Source organism: Nannobrachium achirus (assembly GCF_963921795.1).
Source record: "Nannobrachium achirus genome assembly, chromosome: 12".
In the NCBI taxonomy this organism is placed as follows: domain Eukaryota; kingdom Metazoa; phylum Chordata; class Actinopteri; order Myctophiformes; family Myctophidae; genus Nannobrachium; species Nannobrachium achirus.
In genome coordinates this window covers 46,944,886-46,963,062 of record NC_137832.1, presented here as the reverse complement: position 1 = coordinate 46,963,062, position 18,177 = coordinate 46,944,886, and the positions used below count along the sequence as shown (strand labels likewise).

Genomic DNA, 18,177 nt, shown 5'->3' with positions numbered 1-18,177 from the left:
TTGATGACCTGCAGAGATTATGGCACAATTTAGGCTATTATTATTATTAGGCCTACAACTTTTTATTTGTCATGTTGAATGTTGCATTTCATAAATACCTGTATAAATACCTTTCTGCTAGATTTTCATTTGGGGTAGTGTAAGTGGGTCAACATGTCAGCCTTAATAACCAGTATATAACTGGATAATAATGTCGGCTAACCCCAACACTGCTGATTGTTCTATTGCACTTCATCCAGCTTCACTAAAATGTAATATACAAACACTTTTTGAATAATTGTAGTCAATGATCAGCAGAATTCCCCAAACTCTAACAAAATGTTTACTCAAGATCATACCCAATACTGATTCTTCTGAAGAGGCGGCGTGGTGGTTCTGATAAGTTGCGAAGAAGCCACTGAGTCGGTGTTGCTCCAGGAACCTGTGGGAATGGATGATTCGAGGGTGCTGAAAACCATGCCCTGATTCGGTGTCAATAGCCTCTCAAGGAGAGGGCTGCTTGGGCAACTTGGGCTCAGTGGGGTGACGGTCACTGTGGGAACTGTTGTGCTTCTCTGTGGTTGGCCCTGATACGACTGACTGCTCTGTAGAACTGGTGGTGACAGTGGGGGCTTTGGAGCGACGGGTTTCTGCTTCCTCTGCCTGTGGCGCCGAAGCAGGACGACCAGCACCACAAAGATGATTACAAGCAGCAGCAGCGCCAGCAGAGGCAAGATGACCAGGAGGGGGTTTGAGCTTTTCTGGGGGTAGGACTCCACCCGAACCGGCGTGTTCCTGTAGGGAATGTCCACCGTGCCGATAGTCGTCGGTCTACCGAGAGTTGTACTGAAAGTGTCAGTCCGGTTGGAGTTACCCCAGCGGTTGCGTCCTTTAAGCTTCGGCTGGCTTTTGTTCGGCCGTTTTGTGCCAACAAAGGTTGATGATAAGTTCGGTGAAGCTGTTCCGATCCCGACCGTCTGGTTCGAAGTTTGACGGAAAGGTGTGGTGGGTGGGATTGGACTCTTTGTGGTGGGGAAAAGTGTCGGGTCATATGGCACAACAGTGAAATGGAACACTGCTTTTGCAGGTTGGATGTTCTCAGCTTTCAGGACAAACACCAGTGAGTCATTTAGCTCTTGAATTCCTGTCATGTTTGCGTTAACATCTAAGGTGACTTTTCCCTGCCTCATGTCCTGAAAGGAGAATGATTCAACTGGTACAGCATGCCTGGACGTTTTAGACTTTGTCCAAACCACTTTCCCGTACTTTGGCTGGAAAACGATATCAAAAACAGGATCACTGTCACTTATGTTAGCAAGTTTGGCGGCATTGAAGAAGTCGGTGTTTACTTTGACCGGAATCCCACTGGGAATCCTCACATCTTTGCCAAACTGTATCAAAGGTTTAACAGTAATGTTGAGCACTTGGCCGGTTAGGTTAGCTTCTGAAGTGAGGGCGATGAACTCAAAGCTGTCCTCGGTGGAGGAAAGGGTCACCATATGGTAGGTCAGCATTCCAGTTTGTAGGTCCTCCTGTTCAAACTGTGTGACCTCTTTGTGGTCCCTTAAAATCTTGCCAAAATCTGGAGGCTTTGTAATCTGGTAGTGAATGGTAGTGTTTCTCCCATTGGAAACTGCAGCCAAGTTGTTTTGGTTTAGTGAAACCGATGTCTCACCTTGCTCAATTATCAATCCAGTGTTGTTAACCAATGAAATAATGATCTCCGTCACCTCTAGATTAAAGAGCTTGTAGACTGGCTTGTGATGTCCATCAGTAACACTAAAATAAAAAACACCGGAGGCAGGGCTTCCATCGTGGATGAAGTGCACACTTCCATTATTGATTTGGGCTTGCGTGAAGGCCACCACGGGTTCATTCATATTCCCTTCGAGAGCCAAGTACCCATTGCTGGGCTTGCTAATCACAGAAAACATGATGTCATCGGGAGGGTTGTCCAAATCTTCCACCTTGAGGTTCTCTGGCCTCAGGACCGCCGTGTCTCCCTGAACAACGCGCAAGCTTGGGGATTTGGTCTTCAGAACGGGCGGCTGGTCATTCACAGGGGTGATGGTGATGTTGAAGCGCTCCTCCACGACGTCGCTGTCCTCTGCGGGGCGCTGGGCCGGTTTCCCCTTGGAATTCACCCACGTGTCAAAGACGAAGAAATCCACAGTGCTCTCTGAATTGTCATGCTTGTAGGTGATGCCGTACTTGTTGACGATGAACTGGGAGAAGTTAGGTTTCTCTCTGGTGAGGTTTCTCTCGCCGACCACGATGACACCATGCTGTGGCAGAGATTTGACCTGGAACCAGACCTCGTGGGAGCTCCGCTGTGGCGTCGGCAGCTTGGACATGAGGTTGGAGGCGTCCAGCTTTGTTTCATCAATCACAACACTCTCCCCTTCTGTTACCACGGCACCTGATGATGACATTTTCAAAACATCAAGAAAGAAAAGCTTTATCACCAAAGACAACACCAGCAAATATTCCTTTAACCCAGTTAAGACCTGAGGACCCGATTCTACCAATGTTTTCTAAATCCTAACAGTTTTCTGGAAAACGTATGTTGCTACATCAGTGGTGCTCAAACTTTTTGAAAACCAAGGACCCCTAAAAGATATGTATTTGGCAGCGGACACCCATCTCAAAATATGTTGTTCCAGGGACCCCCCCAGAAGCAAAGATTATAAGGTTATAAAGTGGTTAAAGTGGTTATAATATAAAGTGACAGAGATAGATACTTCCCAGGTCTGGGTTAAATATGAGGGAAAACATTCAGTGGTTATCCACACCTGTGTTTGCTAGTAGCAGTGTCTTGCAGTCGGGTCCAGCATTCTCATAGGAAATGTCTATTTTGAAGGTTTGAGTGTCCAGAGATGCAGGAGGTGATGCCACAGAGAACGTCATAGAGTCCATGGCTGCCCATCCCACTGATTCTATGGGACTTTGAATGTACACCACTTCTTTCTTGTCCACCTGAGGTATACACAGCACAATCCAAGAAAAGCTCACACTGATAAAAATGCACAAAAACATTGTAAATGTCCATTGTAAATCTTACCAAAAGAAAGGATGTCAGTGAACGGCCCGGCCAATTAGCATTTTCTTCAAGACACACTTTTTGCTAAAACTTGTACAGATTATGTCCAAAATGCACATAATTCGGTAAACATAACATGTCATGTGCTGGGTAGGCAATCGAGCCTGGTGGAGAACTGCACACAGGGAAGTCCACTTTTCTAGTTTAGATTCACTTCAAATCAAACCCAATTAATGAAAATGCTTGATGTTTCTAAAGCTGACTTCAATTTATTTAATTACTTTTCAGTTACTCAAGAAATTCTAACCATTTTTAATGTGGATGTCCATCATGCCATGCCTTACCATAGACTGTGTAAAGGTGGAGATGTCCAGAGTGGAATTATCAGGCTGTATGGTCACCAGTCTCCCCAGTTTAGGACGACGAATCACACTGAATGTTATTGTGCGATTGGAGGTGCCGCTGTTGTCATTGGTCACTGCTTGCAAATCTTCTCTTGTGATTGGTGTTGAGGAGCCTGGGGGTGAAGAAGGGAAGGAGTTGAGGGTAAAGAAATTAATAGCATGGTAAAGTAACATCTATGATTCTGTCATTTCACATTAGCTGTGGGGATCATTTGGCACAAAATATCTTCAATACATTTACTGTAGAAAATATCAACAAAAGAATATGAACAAAGCAATGGCTGGCACTGGACAATACTTTAATAAAAATAGAGTAGTTAAAAATTATAAAACAGAGTCATTAGAGGTCAGTCCCACACATATAATTTCACACTGACAACAACATAGCTTTATATCTGTCATTGTGCTTATTATGGCCACGTTAACGTTTGAGTGTGGCTGCTTTGAGTTGAGCAAAGGAAAACATTCTCTCTGGAAGCATTTCACATCTTCCAACGGAACATTATGCTAAACAATGTGGAATAGGCGGGCAAAACCTCTTTGATGTGACAAATTAAAGTTATACTGCAGACAACACAGACACTTTTATAGCAAAACCCAACTACATTTGAGTGTGTTGCATAAAATACAAACAACACGTTAGAATGGATGAGCTCCCTTCGAGCACTGGTCTCACAATGCTTGGCAAATGGGGAGAGTACAGGGGAAACACTGCCATGGAATAATGAAGACAAACAGGAATGAGGTGCTTCTCATTCTGAAGATGAATTTAAGTGTGCTGATGAACAATGTAAAAATTGGGGATTTACAGGTTCAATCTGTCTCTTTCTCAATTCATTTCAAAATGTGTTATTTGCATGATATAATAGCCAATTATATCATGCAAATAACACATTTTGAAATAAATTAAGACGGAACCTATTATTAATAGGTTTTACATTGCATAGTATAACATAAAACAAGTCACAACATTATCTATGCAGAGACAACAAGTGAATAACATACATTCTCTCTCTCTCTCTCTCTCTCTCTCTCTCTCTCTCTCTCTCTCTCTCTCTCTCCTCCTTAGTGTAGGAGGGAGAAAGCAACAGAGACATTTTGACATTTCGCAAACTTTGCCTCACACTGTGGTGCTTGACAGCATTTAACATAAAGTGCCGGTATAGCTATTAGGTACCTGGATTCAAACCTGGGTCCTCGCACATTGAAAACCATACATCTACCACTCATTCAAAGGGAGACATGAGAGAAGTATTCAGGCAGAACTACTCTGTTGTACTGACCTGCAGAGATTACAATCTCACCATATGAACGACACTCACACACAAATGTACCTGGCTATCTGCGCTCAACAGCTATGAGTGTCTGTCACAGCTTGCTCTTTTATCAAGAGAGACGTTAACAGAAAACACTAATTATGACAAATTTGCTGATTCATTTAGCAAAGTTGAGTTGTAGAAAATTGTATTAGTGTGGTGTGGATTTGTAAACTATTTAATACGATTTTGTTTCCATTGTGGAACTGTTCAACTGACTGATTTAAATGCTTATAAGAACACCATCGCAAAGAGCCCACGCCCTTTCTCAAAGTAAGCAACTTGTAAAAGATCACATAAAATCGTTTCATCAATTATTATGAAAACTACTTTATCAGTAATGAGGATGTTAATTTAAAATGCTATTTGTGAGTATACTCTATATCAGAATGTTTATTGGGATAAACAGGCTTCCTCATTTGTGCTTCCTCGTTTGTGCTAACGCAGCCATTTACAGTGAAGTAATTTCTTCAGGGGGGACTGCCCATAAGTCTGAAGGTTCATAAGTCCGAAGGTTCATTAGTCCGAAGGTTCATTAGTCCAAAGGTTCATTAGTCCGAATTTAGTTAGGGTTACTGAGGTTAGGGTTAGGCATAGTATTCTTAACAAATTCGGACTAATGAACCTTCGGACCAATGCCAAGGCACCCTTCAAGGCCCCTAAAAACTGTCTGTGTTCATGTGGTAAATAGGAAACGCTTCTCTCCCCGCGAAAATGTGAGAGCGGCTTCCTTCCCTTTGTCACCCTTCTCCTCTCCTAGCATCAAAGACACTCATTGTCAAAACCCTCCCGTTCCACCAACCTCTGTTCCCTGCCAGGCACACTGGTGGTGCAGGGGGAAAAGAAAGCTGCCACTCAGTCGCAAGTCTTCAAGTACCCACTCACTCAGTGACTGGAAACCTCAGTGGACCGCGTGCCAGTTGGCTGTTTGCATGCCTCGCTATCTAACTCACGAACCAGTCAGAATACAGACCAAAATTAAACTCCAAAAAACTAAAAAAATGTTCCGGTTATTTTTAGACCTCAAGTATTTTAAAAGGGGGAAATGACTAAGCTCCCTAAATAAAGCAATGACTGCAGCTTGTGATGCACCAGTCTGGGATTTGGGTGAAGTCATATTTTGGAACTAAGTGTTCCAGTTAAAAGTACCAAATTATTTTTCAAGCCTTAATAGACAGTGTCAGGGGGGCACGGTGGCGCAGTGGTTAGCGTTTCGCCTCACAGCTAGAAGGTCCTGGGTTCGATTCCCGCCGGGGGACGCTGTGGGCGCTGGCGGCGTGTTCCTCCTCCGCATCATCAGCGCCCACACCTTAGGTGGGGTTGGCGATAGGGCCTTTCTGTGTGGAGTTTGCATGTTCTCCCCGTGTCTCCTAGGGTTGATAACCTCACAAAAACATGCACGTAATCCTGGTCTCAATAATGCCTCCCCCTGGCCAGCCGGGGCGCCTGATGGAGGGGAAAGGAACTGGTTGGAATAACGTGTTCCTTCCACGCGCTACGTCCAAACCAGGGAAATCCCCACTGTCAGGTGAAAAGAAGCAACTTGGACTCCTCATGCATAGAAGGAGGCATGAGGTCAGTCCGTTGTCTCCCCAGGCGCGGCAGAGGGAGAGCAGAGCCCAGGATTACATAGGCAATTGGCACTGGGTGAAAAAATGGGTTACAAAATTGTGGGATAAAAATTAAAAGGAAAAAAAAATAGACAGTGTCAGGCTAGTACAGTGAAACACACTCCTGAGCTCCTGAAAAGGGAGACATCCTTTCTGATGAAGAGTAAGAAGCAGACATTTGGGTATTTCTTTAGCTTCTGTAGGAAGCTGTCACAGTGTCACAGTGTGGACTTTTTTTCTCCTTTTTGGAGCTGTGTGGAGCTCCCTATACGTGGCCGTGTGTGTGGGTCTGTCTGTCTGTCTGTCTGTTTGTCTGTCTGTCTGTCTCCGGGTATGTAGCCTGCAGTAACCTTTTCTGGCCACACATGTTAAGGGAGGGGCGCTGTTGCACACACACACACACACACACACACACACACACACACACACACACACACACACACACACACACACACACACACACACACACACACACACAGCTCCACTTCGAACAGAGGTTCGATTTTTATATAAACCATTTGAACCCTAGTGTCCATATTCTAGTTTAATATGGAACTAGTGTTCATATAGAACTTCAGCCTATATAAGGGCAGCTAGTGGATCAGCTATTTTTCGGCAAAGAGGTTTGGTGTAGAGGGGAAAAATCGAACCTCTGTTCGAAGTGGAGCTGTGTGTGTGTGTGTGTGTGTGTGTGTGTGTGTGTGTGTGTATTGCAGTTGATGCTCAGGGCAGGCTAGACTCAACAGCACCTCTCTGGTCACCCAGGGTTACTACATACAGGCTACATACAGACCCACAGACCCACCCACCCACATACCCACCCACATACCTACACACACGGCCACGTATAGGGAGCTTGTGTTCCACACAGCTCCAAAAAGAGCACATAAGTACAGAGTGAAAGGTCAAGTTTATTATGTGTTGACGGTTCAAGTGCTTAAATATCTGAAAACACAAATTGACATGAATCCAAAATATACTGATGATTGTGCTGTCAAACGATTAAACTATATGGAATATATGAAAAAGTTGTTGGGGTCCCTGCTTCATCTCTCTCCCTCAACTAAGGGGTCCTTGGCCTGAAAATGTTGAGTCTGGCTCAGCGACACAAAAGGTGATTACCCACTAGCTGCCCTTATATGGGTTGAAATATATTGGACGGACACACACACACACACACACACACACACACACACACACACACACACACACACACACACACACACACACACACACACACACACACACACAGTAACTATATTAACATTTCTCAACATGGAAATGATTATGACGATTATGCAAAATAATTGCGATTACCTCAAATAATTGCCATTAGACGATTATGTAATAATTGTGACAGCCCTACACACACACACACACACACACACACACACACACACACACACACACACACATTTTTACTGAGAAAAGTTTCTCCGACCTGAAAAGGAAGAGAACTGATTAAAGAGGAACTATCAAGTTCCTGTATGTGGTGTAATCTGGAGAAAACAAAAACCACCCTCTCTTTCCTGTCTCTTGCCAATGTGATGTCCATGTTAGGCCCAATGATAACCATTTTCCAAAGCATACTATAAATATACAGTATATATACAGTATATACACAGTATACACACACACACACACACACACACACACACACACACACACACACACACACACACACACACACACACACACACACACACACACACACACACTCTACACTGATGATTGTGCTGTCAAACGATTAAACTATATGGAATATATGAGAAAAGTTGTGGGGGTCCCTGCTTCATCTCTCTCTCAACTAAGGGGTCCTTGGCCTGAAAATTTTGAAACAGTGTTTTTTGGCAAAGAGATTTGGTAGAGAGTGAAAAGAATACGCATATTATAAGTACGTTTTACCAATAGAGGGTTTAAGTTGTACCCAGTGCCATGACAGGACGATTTCACGATGAATTAAATCTCCATGATACGATTATCATGAGTGTTTTTTAACACGATAAACGATAATATCGCTTATTGTCCCATCCCTAGCTCTGATGCCCAACAGTTGATTAAAAAAAAGAAAGGAGAGGTTTTTACCGGAAACACTTTGAGAGGGCGGTTGCTCTCCAGGCTGAGGACCAAGGCACTGGCAGTGATGCTGAAGATCTGCCTGGGGGTAAAGTTCACCCCATCGTTGACCTGGAAGTTGAACCCTCCAGACATGGCTCCTTTGTGAGGAAAAACACAAACAAACAAAAGGACGAATTGAAGCCCATACTTTTCAAAGACCCCCGGCCAGCCTTCCCTTGTAAGCATATTCAACTAAATGTTGCAGGTTTAATGTCTACCTGCTATACTAGTAGTTACTACATAGAGCATACTTTCTTTTAGCACAAGCTGTTGTGAGTCACTCTGGATAAATTGTAAATGTTATGGATGTTACGTTTTGTGATATTTGTTACTTTTTGCCAATGACAATTTCAGCATGGGTGCACACACACACACACACACACACACACACACACACACACCACACACACACACACACACACACACACACACACACACACACACACACACACACACACACACACACACACACACACACACACACACACACACACACGGAGGGAGAAAGATTATGTGTGAAGTGTGCAAGGCTTGCGGGGGAGCAATGTGTGAAAGACACATCCTTTACTGTAAGGGCAAGTCTTGATCTAGCAAATAAACTTCACAACCTTTGGTGACGGTGCATGTTCAGGCAAAGCTGAAGCAGATTAACATCAGAACAGTAAGCAGAAGCCTATTTAAGGCCAACACCATAAAATGTTTGCAGAGCCTATCTGGTATCATACATCAACAGTGCCAGGCTATTAAACACCTCAACCTGACTCGGACCAACAAGTAATTTAGGTGCATTGCTAGACATAGTTATTCGATACCTCATAGTCATATGAAGTACAGTTCATAAATGGACAAGCTTCTGCAAGGCCAACACTTCTTTGCAAATCTAAACAGCATGCTCTAGTGGAGTTAAGAGGAATAGCAATGAATCTCAACATCAGAAAAATAAATCAACTGCACACACAACAGATGTACAACACTTTCCCCAATCAATTCAAAGTAGCTTTATTGACATGAGAAAATAATCTCATGCCAATCAATCAGACAACTTGGGAACCGACACACACCAACCAGCAAAGAGGAGACAGACTTTACCTTTGTGAACGAACAGCAGCTGTCCCTGGTCTATATGGGCCTGTGTGAAGTTGAGCAGGGGCTTCATCGGGGCACTCTTCAGGGCCAGGTGGCCATTACTGGGTGGAGTCACCATGAAGTGCAGTTCCTCTGCTGGAGTGTCCAAGTCCTGAACACCCAGGTCCTCTGGTCTGATCTCCGTCACAGAAGCCACCCACACCTGAACACAGGGAAGACATGGAAAATCCATAATCCATAATCCACGATTAAAACAAACCAAAGGCCTCCTGTCCTTGAGGGTTTATGATATATGGCCCGATATTGGTAGAATGTATTTGAGTATTTAACCCTGACAAAGGGAGGTTCAGAGGTCAAAATGTTGTCTTTGTTTATGTCTGACAAACTCATCATGGCGCCTCAAACAGTCCTTTCACTGATTTTCACACTTTTATTTGACAGTTTCACACATATTTCAAATCTGGTTTGTAAAGATGGAACAGAGTAGAGAACAGAAACAGATGCCCCTCGATTGGTTACCTAAAGTTTCTAATCCTGTAATCCTTCCGAAAGATTCTCGCAAAGCTACTGTAAGTGAATTATCTCTCTTGATAAATAAATAATACAATTAAATACAAAGCGGACAGCCTCGTCTCCACAAAAATAAATACCCCCAAAAAATTACCTAACCAGTAAAAGATGTAGCGAGAAATGCTCACGCAACTAAATCAAAGGATAACCTGGAGGAAATGCATCTGGCTGCATCTCTTTAGGCATCATACTCAAAAACACGGACACACACTGCACTGAACATGACACAACTAAATATAGCCCTGCACTGTAAACAAGAAGTGGACCCACCACACTGTACATGACAAGATGCTGTGCACTGTAAACAAGACAACGCGGACGCAGCAACGCTGAGACACAATTATGGCCTCCTCCCAAGTATATCCAAAAGCCTCGAGGCGAGCACGTCTGTCTAGCTTGTCCACTGGATCGACACATAGGACGCAGGAGCACCGAACCGTAAAGCAGTAGACATCAAATGACACGCTCCTATGGTTGGTCACAGGAAGGTCACATAGACACATTCTCATAATAACCAAATGGAAGGAACCCCAGCATCACTATTCTAGGGCATGTCATAATAGGCAACCATTCTGCAAAAATATCAGATCAACAACATCACAATGCCTCGCGATGCAAAGTGTTGTGAGCTTGTGGATTGTCTATTTTCCTCAAAGAGATTTGTTGTAGAGGGGGAAAAAAAGAGGGTCCAAAGAACAGGCCCTCAGGGGGACGCCAGCCAACAAAGTATGAAGTGCTTTAAGATGAATGATGAAGTTATCTGCTGTGCACGTGTGTCTCTTTCCTTTACAAATCTACTACATTACAATTATATCAAACCTCAAGCAACACGCTTTCTTCTGAATGCATCACAAATAAAACGCATTAGTGTTGACTTCCTATGACTTCACCGCATGGAGTCCTTCATCCATTAGCACCCGGCCACCCACATCCACCGTGCACATGGGAGAACAGACATCTTTCATGTTTATGTGGGTGGGTGTGTGTGTGTGTGTGTGTGTGTGTGTGTGTGCAGGGACCTGCAGAGAATGTTAAGCCCATTTTCCACAGGCCCAGCACCACACCACTCCACACCACACCGCCCACTTGTGCCAGGTTTTCCACTACAAGGACCTGGGTAGAGTGGTGTGAAGGTGGTACTAAACGTGGTACTAAAAAGTATCCACTCTGGAGTAGGTCTGAGCTGGGCCAAACAGGGCCAAACACTTCATAATGACTGATCACTCACTGACTTTTCATTTAGACCACCAGGATATAGTTGTAATACATGATAATAGATTCTATTGTGTTATAACCACTATTATAATCTATTATAGTGTATTATAATTATCATAGTAATACATTAATACTTTATAGTGTATTATAATCACAGTTATAATCCATTATAGTGTATTATGATTTAGGATAGATGTAATACTAATTTATATTGTATTATAATTACAGTTAAAAGGGTCAATTTGTTTCTTACCGATAGGGGTATTTTTGTGTAATGGAAAATGTAGGTATTTTTATGTGGTGTGGTGTAGTGTGGTGTGGTGTGGTGTGGTGCTAAAGCTGCAGTCGAAAAGGGGCTTTAGAGAGGCAGGGGCTGAAATTTCTAAAAGGGCCTTTTAGTGAAAATATCGAAAATAGCAGACCTCCAAGCGGTGTGAGCTTGGAGGTCGGCTATTTTCGGTGCTTAATAACAAACTGAACTAAGCATAATCAAGTCAGTACTGGAGATGTGGCGTAACAGCATGGATTTCTACACAGAGAGTGGAATTCTTTCAACATAAAATGCTGCATTCAAGTTCAGAGAGTTTGGACAAGGCAATTCTCTTCAATGCTGCCTTCAGGTATGGCATGGAAAGAGGGCATTTGCATTTCTTTCGCCATAGTAAAAACCGCATTCATGGTCTGGAGAGGACACTTTTTACAGACAGGTAAAACAGCCGGGGCTCAAGCCCCCTTTGAGCTGTATCAGTATGTCGGCTGTGTCTGTGTGCCAGCTTGTAAGCATACACAGTAAAATCCACGGTGCTAATAAAACCAGTTGTAACTCCACGTTGTGTATACATGGACAATTGCGGTTCTGTTTGTTTACATTCTTACTGTCTCAGAGTTTAAGTAACACTGTGGATTTTACTGTATGTGTCTGGGTTCCTATGAATGACTACACCTCTGCTAATCAGTCTCCTCACAGGACATCCCAGCGGTATATTACTCAGACAAACAACAGTGTGACTCATCCATTTCAAAGTATAAACACACAGGATCCATTTCCACAGCTCATTAAGACTCCCTTTCAATTCTCAACACTGCAGGGCTCTACTGGTCACCCGGATACAGTTTTTAAATCTGGAAACAGATTTCAACATTTCCTTGTTGTTCTGGCGCCACATACAGGGGACCTATTTGCCTATTGGCTGTCGCGGCCCCCCAGACAATGGGGGGGAAGGGGGGAAAAGAACTGCATTAGAGCCAATCGCAGGCGAGTTTAACGCTCCTCCAGACTATGGGTTACAAACGGCAACGGGAGCCAGTGAGAAAAGACTCTGCAGCTGTAGATCGGCTATCATTCTTTGTGTTATGCAACCAAATGTTTATGATACAGAGAGAATCATACACCTTCATTGAAACGTAGTATGTACAGTAGGCCTGCAGCTGGCTAGCCTGCTTGTGATAAATAAAACAGAACAACGTGAAGCCATGTGACTCTTTTTTTTTAACTCGAAAGTCGGGGGGACGAAGATGTGCTATTCTGTCCATATTGGCACTAAGCTAATGTAACGGCGACCATGGTTGGGGATATAATATGAGAAGTGTGGAAAACGTCATCAGACAAGGCAGAGGTAAGAAACACTCCCCCCTTCTTCATCAATTTGTACATTACTTGTCTTCATTCATTTCAAGTGTTAGCTAGCCGTTAGCAGCTAACGTGCTAACGTACAGATAAGAGTAGAGATTACAGATCGCTATGTCACTAATGACTGTAATGAGCCCTTGTGCTCGCATTAGCGGCGGTGTGCCCACTCGTCTGTGGTTAAAATAAAAGATACAGTTTCGCTACTCACCAAAACAAAGACGGATTTAGAGAGTTGAAAGCCTACTTTACTTAGTGGGAACATTCAAAGCCCCCCACGTCACGTCTAAAATACACTTTTTATCCAGAGAAGATAATATTTCACCGGAAGGCAAAATCTGGTCAATGGACATTTCTATTGACAAGATCTGTAGAGGGCGGTGTGGAGTAACTAAAACCTCCGGTAAAAGTTTTTTTTTCTCTGGCCAAAAAGTGTATTTTAGACGTGGGGTGGGGGGATCTGAGGATTCCCACTAAGGAAAGTAGGCTTTCAACTCCTTAAATCCGTCTTTGTTTTGCTGAGTAGCAAAACTGTATATTTTATTTTTACTACGGATGAGAGGGTGCGCAGCCTTTCCTGCCTCGCAAGGGCTCATTGGTGACATAGCGTCAAGGAGAACTCATTATGGATCAGAGCTGGTTATGAATCAGCGCCCGTCGCCGTAGCGTAATAGTTTCAAAGTAGAAGGATACAAAAACAACTTTTTATGGACGACTTTGGGGTAAGTAAGTGATTTGAAGGAGGATATATATATTGATGAAATGAATAGTTTCAAAAACGCTGTGTTATTCTCCGCATGGAAGACAGGCTCATGTTTCTCTCCTCCTGTCCTGTTCTCGCAAAAAGTACTCAATTGTTTTACTTAAGTAAAAGTATCAATACTGCAATATAGAACTACTCTGTAAATGCAGTGGAGTAAAAGTACAATATTTGGATCCGAGATGTAGTGAAGTAAAAGTATTGGAAATTGGAAACACTCAAGTAAAGTACAAATACCTCAAGTGTACTTATAAGTACAGTACTTGAGTAAATTGAGTAAAACTTTACACACCAATGTAAAACCAGAAAGGGCTAGCGTTTTCCACGCTTTTTTCCACCACTGGAAAAATTGCAGCGTTTTCTCTTCTCTTTCTTGTTAATTCCCTCAATAGAGTTTAAAACGACCAGTTCTACCGGAGCTAGCATTAGCCATTAGCCAAACTGTGGACAGTGGAGAGAGGAGGAAGGAAGCGTGTTGCCAGACTTATGGGAGAGAAACAAGCAAAGTGGTATATAGATCATAAAAAGTGCGCTCCCCTCCTTTACTGTATGGTGAATTGACAACGTAGTGTGTTTGTGTCAGCCGAGCCCAGGGACGGATTAACCCCCGCGAGGGCCGAGCCCAGGGACGGATTAACCCCCGCGAGGGGCCCCCCTAAAAAAGGGCCCCCCCTAAAAAAATTTTTTTTTTTCAACCTTTTTAACTCATTGAGTGCCAATCCCGAACTAGTTCGGCTTTATTATCGTATCGCAGAGTGCCGATCCCGAACAAGTTCGGCTTTAAAAAAAAAAAAAAAAAAAAAAAAAAAATTGATTTTTTTTTTTTTTTTTTTTTTTTTTTTTGGACCCCATCAAATCTGGTGAACATGATTTCAATCGCGATTTTGCATGTTCCACCCCCATACAACCCCATCTAACATACAGGGCAGCCATGTTTGTTTACATAACATGTAAAACATAATGGCGATTATCTCAAGAATGCCTGAACGGATTTCCAATCGGATTTTTTTGTTTGAAAGCTGTGAACAAACTGCACAAATCCACTCCAATGCAATCCAGGATTGCATTGGATTTTTTAGAGCTCATTCTTCTCTGTTTTTTTCCCATGCATGAGGTGTGCAAGGTTTAATCATGGCTAAGTTGACGAAAATAAGGCTTCTAAAATGCTTGGTAGCCAATAGCTAACTTCAAGCTAACTTCATCCTCTTCCTGTACATGCACAAAGGAAAGTGTTCAGGCAAGTCATGGCTGCAGGGCTTCTGCATATACCAGCATATCTCTATGGGATTTTCTATGGCCACTGGGCGCCCTCTAGTGGTGAAAGGGGTGGCACTAAATGAGTTAAAAAAAAAAAAAAAAAAAAAAAATTCAAACTTTTTTTTTTTTCAAAATTTTTTTTTCAAACTTTTTTTACACTAACTTCAACACACCAATCCACCAGATTTTATATTGACTGTGTGTCAATTCTTGTTTCCCTTCTTTTTTTTTGGTAAGTGGCTGCAGATAACAGTCACGTCCATAAACTTATCCACAGTTTGTGTGCATGGTAATAAAACAAACATTAAACAGATCTGATAGCAGAAACAGAAAAATCTGTGTGTAATACAAATGAAACCAAGTGGACGGATCCATTTGGTTACATTTATACAGCCTCTGAGTTACAAATGGTTAGATTAACACTAAGTACCGGTATTTTACTCAGTAGTAGTGTGTGGTATTTGAAGCAAAAATGTGTCTGACTACAATATATTTACATATTATGTACTGTATTTCCTGCTCATTAGTGTATTCCATTGCATGGTGTGCATGCGCCTGAAAGGAAGGACCCATAAAGCACAGCATGACTATGATTGGAGGGGACACTGTTGACACTATTGTATAATGCATCCACAGAGAAGCCATGTGTCACTCTGGTCTAGATCTCATAATTTATCCTAAGAACGGCAAAGGCTATCATTTGTCACTCAATTAACACTTCATCACATGTCAATGTACGTAATTGCATGAAAACGATTTGATCAAACAGTTGGTAAATATGGAACAAAAACCATAGTGTCTGTAGCAAATTACTATATGATTGGTTGCAACTGAGAATGTAAAGAAATAACAATAAAGAAAAAAGGATGTTACACAAAAGGTGTGGTGGTAGAGAGCCACCTTGTGGACAGTTCCCAAGGGACAAGTCAATTGTGTCCCAGGTCAAAACAATACATTAACTACCTAGTTCACTGGTGTCACCTTCTCTTATGACAAGACTGATTGAGGATGCATACTGATAATTAAATTGACAAAATGCTTGCATGCATGTAGCCTTCACGTTAGCAGGTGGAGGAATAAAGGAAATGGCCAACGGAGCTATTCATCTTGCAATCTTATTTTGGAGTGCAGTTTTTTTCCACCTTAGTGGTTTTCTTATCCGAGTATTAACTGTTCGCTGAGCACCCATGGCCAAATAAGGAAAGCAGAGGAAATGCACCTGACCTACTCCACTTCTAGATGTACAGTATATCAAACCAAGTTAGGATTTAGGATTAGGTCAAGTTTTTGTACAGGGCTCTCCTCTTCAGCACAGCCTACACCCGGTATGTGGGTGCCCAAAGGAATTTATGGCCTTTAGTCAAAAGAACATGCTTTTGAGTAGTGCTCTGTACTTCAGCCACTCTAATAGCTCTAGCCATCTGGCCCAACAGAGTGAAGGTAAAATCCTATCCAACAGGGGATGACCTACGGTAGGCTATATACTGTATATTACAGGTAGGGAAGGGAGACCTTTGTTAAACCTCCAGGGGAAATCACCATCTATGTTTTGACACTTGTTGTGAATTCAGCCATGTACAGTATGGCTAATATACAGCGTCCAGAATATAGTGTCCCAACTCCCAATCAAACCCAGATTCAAATAGGATAAAGGCCAGGTGTCTTATTGAAAATCAGAAATAGGTTGTGTTTGTAGCTATAATTTTGGTAAGATTTATTTGATATTTTTTGGTTTTCATAGTATTTAAATAATCACAAAATGCAGTTTTCATTATTTTAACAACTGTAATGGGCAAAGGATAAACTTTGTATTATCAAACTAAAAAGATTAGTTTTAAATTTCTCCCAGCAGTGAACTATGCACATAATTGCATGGGATCCTTGGGCTAAACCAAGTGGACTATTAGGCAGACATTTGAATGTGCTAACCAAAAGTGAACAACTACAACATCTTCCATATGGATCAAATCTTGAGAACTGGCTGCACGAAAACCCTCCTCCAGCCATATGAAATACACTGTACATGGCATGCAGCTGCAATATTTACACACAAGACAGAACTGATGGTCAGGTGGGGGCATGCTATTCAATAAGGACAATATAAATTATAAGCAAAGGCAATGGTATTGTGGTAATGACAAGGAATGCGCTGACTTAAATTAAACCTTTCACCACGGATGCCATTCAATCATTGTTATTTATAGATCACCATTCCTGTAATGGTGGTCATAGTTTGAATCTCTCCAGTGTTTCATACACAGTCCAGCTATATACTGTACTTGGTTTCGACTGCGTCTTGTAGTAGTGAGGGGGAGAGAGAGAAAATAGAGAGCAGACAACTGCAAAGGGGGCCACGAAGCATGAGTGTGGTATGTCCAAGATATATCAGCAGGTCACTCAACACCAGGACATCTATGAGTATGTGGAATTCAAGCAAATGGGTCCAAATGAGTCTCAACATAAGTTTCCATGTGCAGATTTTTATTTTAACAAGAAGCATGACACTGTAACTAAGTAACTTCCAGACAACCCAAACAAACCAGTATTTCAATTAAATGGGCCATTTAACAGACCGCCCCAAAGGTGATAAATTAACCATTAATGCTTTGTCTCCTCCCTGTGATTATGTGAAGCAGGCTGGGGCCTCTCACAATGTACTTCCATGCCTGTTCTGCATTGCCAGCCTGACTGAATCCATAGCTAACATACTTTACCCCAGCTAGTCAGCCGTGGCAATTTAGAGATCTACCCACATGAAGCTAGTCTGACATGAAGCCATGGGGCCAGAAGTAAAATAGCCTGTGGTTTAAATATAGGCCAGCATCACATACTCAGTACTCACCCTAAGGACCCTGTTGGCTATAATGACAGGAGGTTCATCGTTGACGGCTGTAACTTGGACGTACAGAGTCCTTGTCATGCTCTGTTTTCTCAGGCCGGTGTCATTGGCCACAACAGTGAAGCTGTCATTCAAGGTCTCACTGCTGTCATGGACGTAGTAGATAAACTCATGCTCCACCTGTGATTGTGAAATGAGGTGCAAATCATTAAGACGGACGGACCTGTGTTGACCTGTAGAGACGTAATGTGTTGCAGATCAGAAATTCACCTATTGATAAGCAAGCACTGTACGTTTTCAAAAACAAATCCCTTTATATTCACAGACAAAAATGAAACATACCCTAATTAAAAGCG

At 42.5% G+C, this 18,177-nt stretch overlaps 1 protein-coding gene across 1 annotated transcript in view; it reads right to left on the bottom strand.

The window, feature by feature from the left end:
• Nucleotides 1–332: 332 nt before the first annotated feature.
• The window catches only part of cspg4ba (chondroitin sulfate proteoglycan 4ba), a gene marked incomplete at both ends in the record, with an annotated part of 30,759 nt that continues 12,914 nt past the window's right edge, over nt 333–18,177 (bottom strand). The window contains 7 exons of the mRNA XM_080738695.1: nt 333–2,398; nt 2,772–2,955; nt 3,364–3,536; nt 4,703–4,706; nt 8,435–8,565; nt 9,557–9,755; nt 17,825–18,001. Coding sequence (XP_080594821.1) covers nt 333–2,398; nt 2,772–2,955; nt 3,364–3,536; nt 4,703–4,706; nt 8,435–8,565; nt 9,557–9,755; nt 17,825–18,001 — 2,934 coding nt within the window. The remainder of the gene's footprint in view (nt 2,399–2,771; nt 2,956–3,363; nt 3,537–4,702; nt 4,707–8,434; nt 8,566–9,556; nt 9,756–17,824; nt 18,002–18,177) is intronic.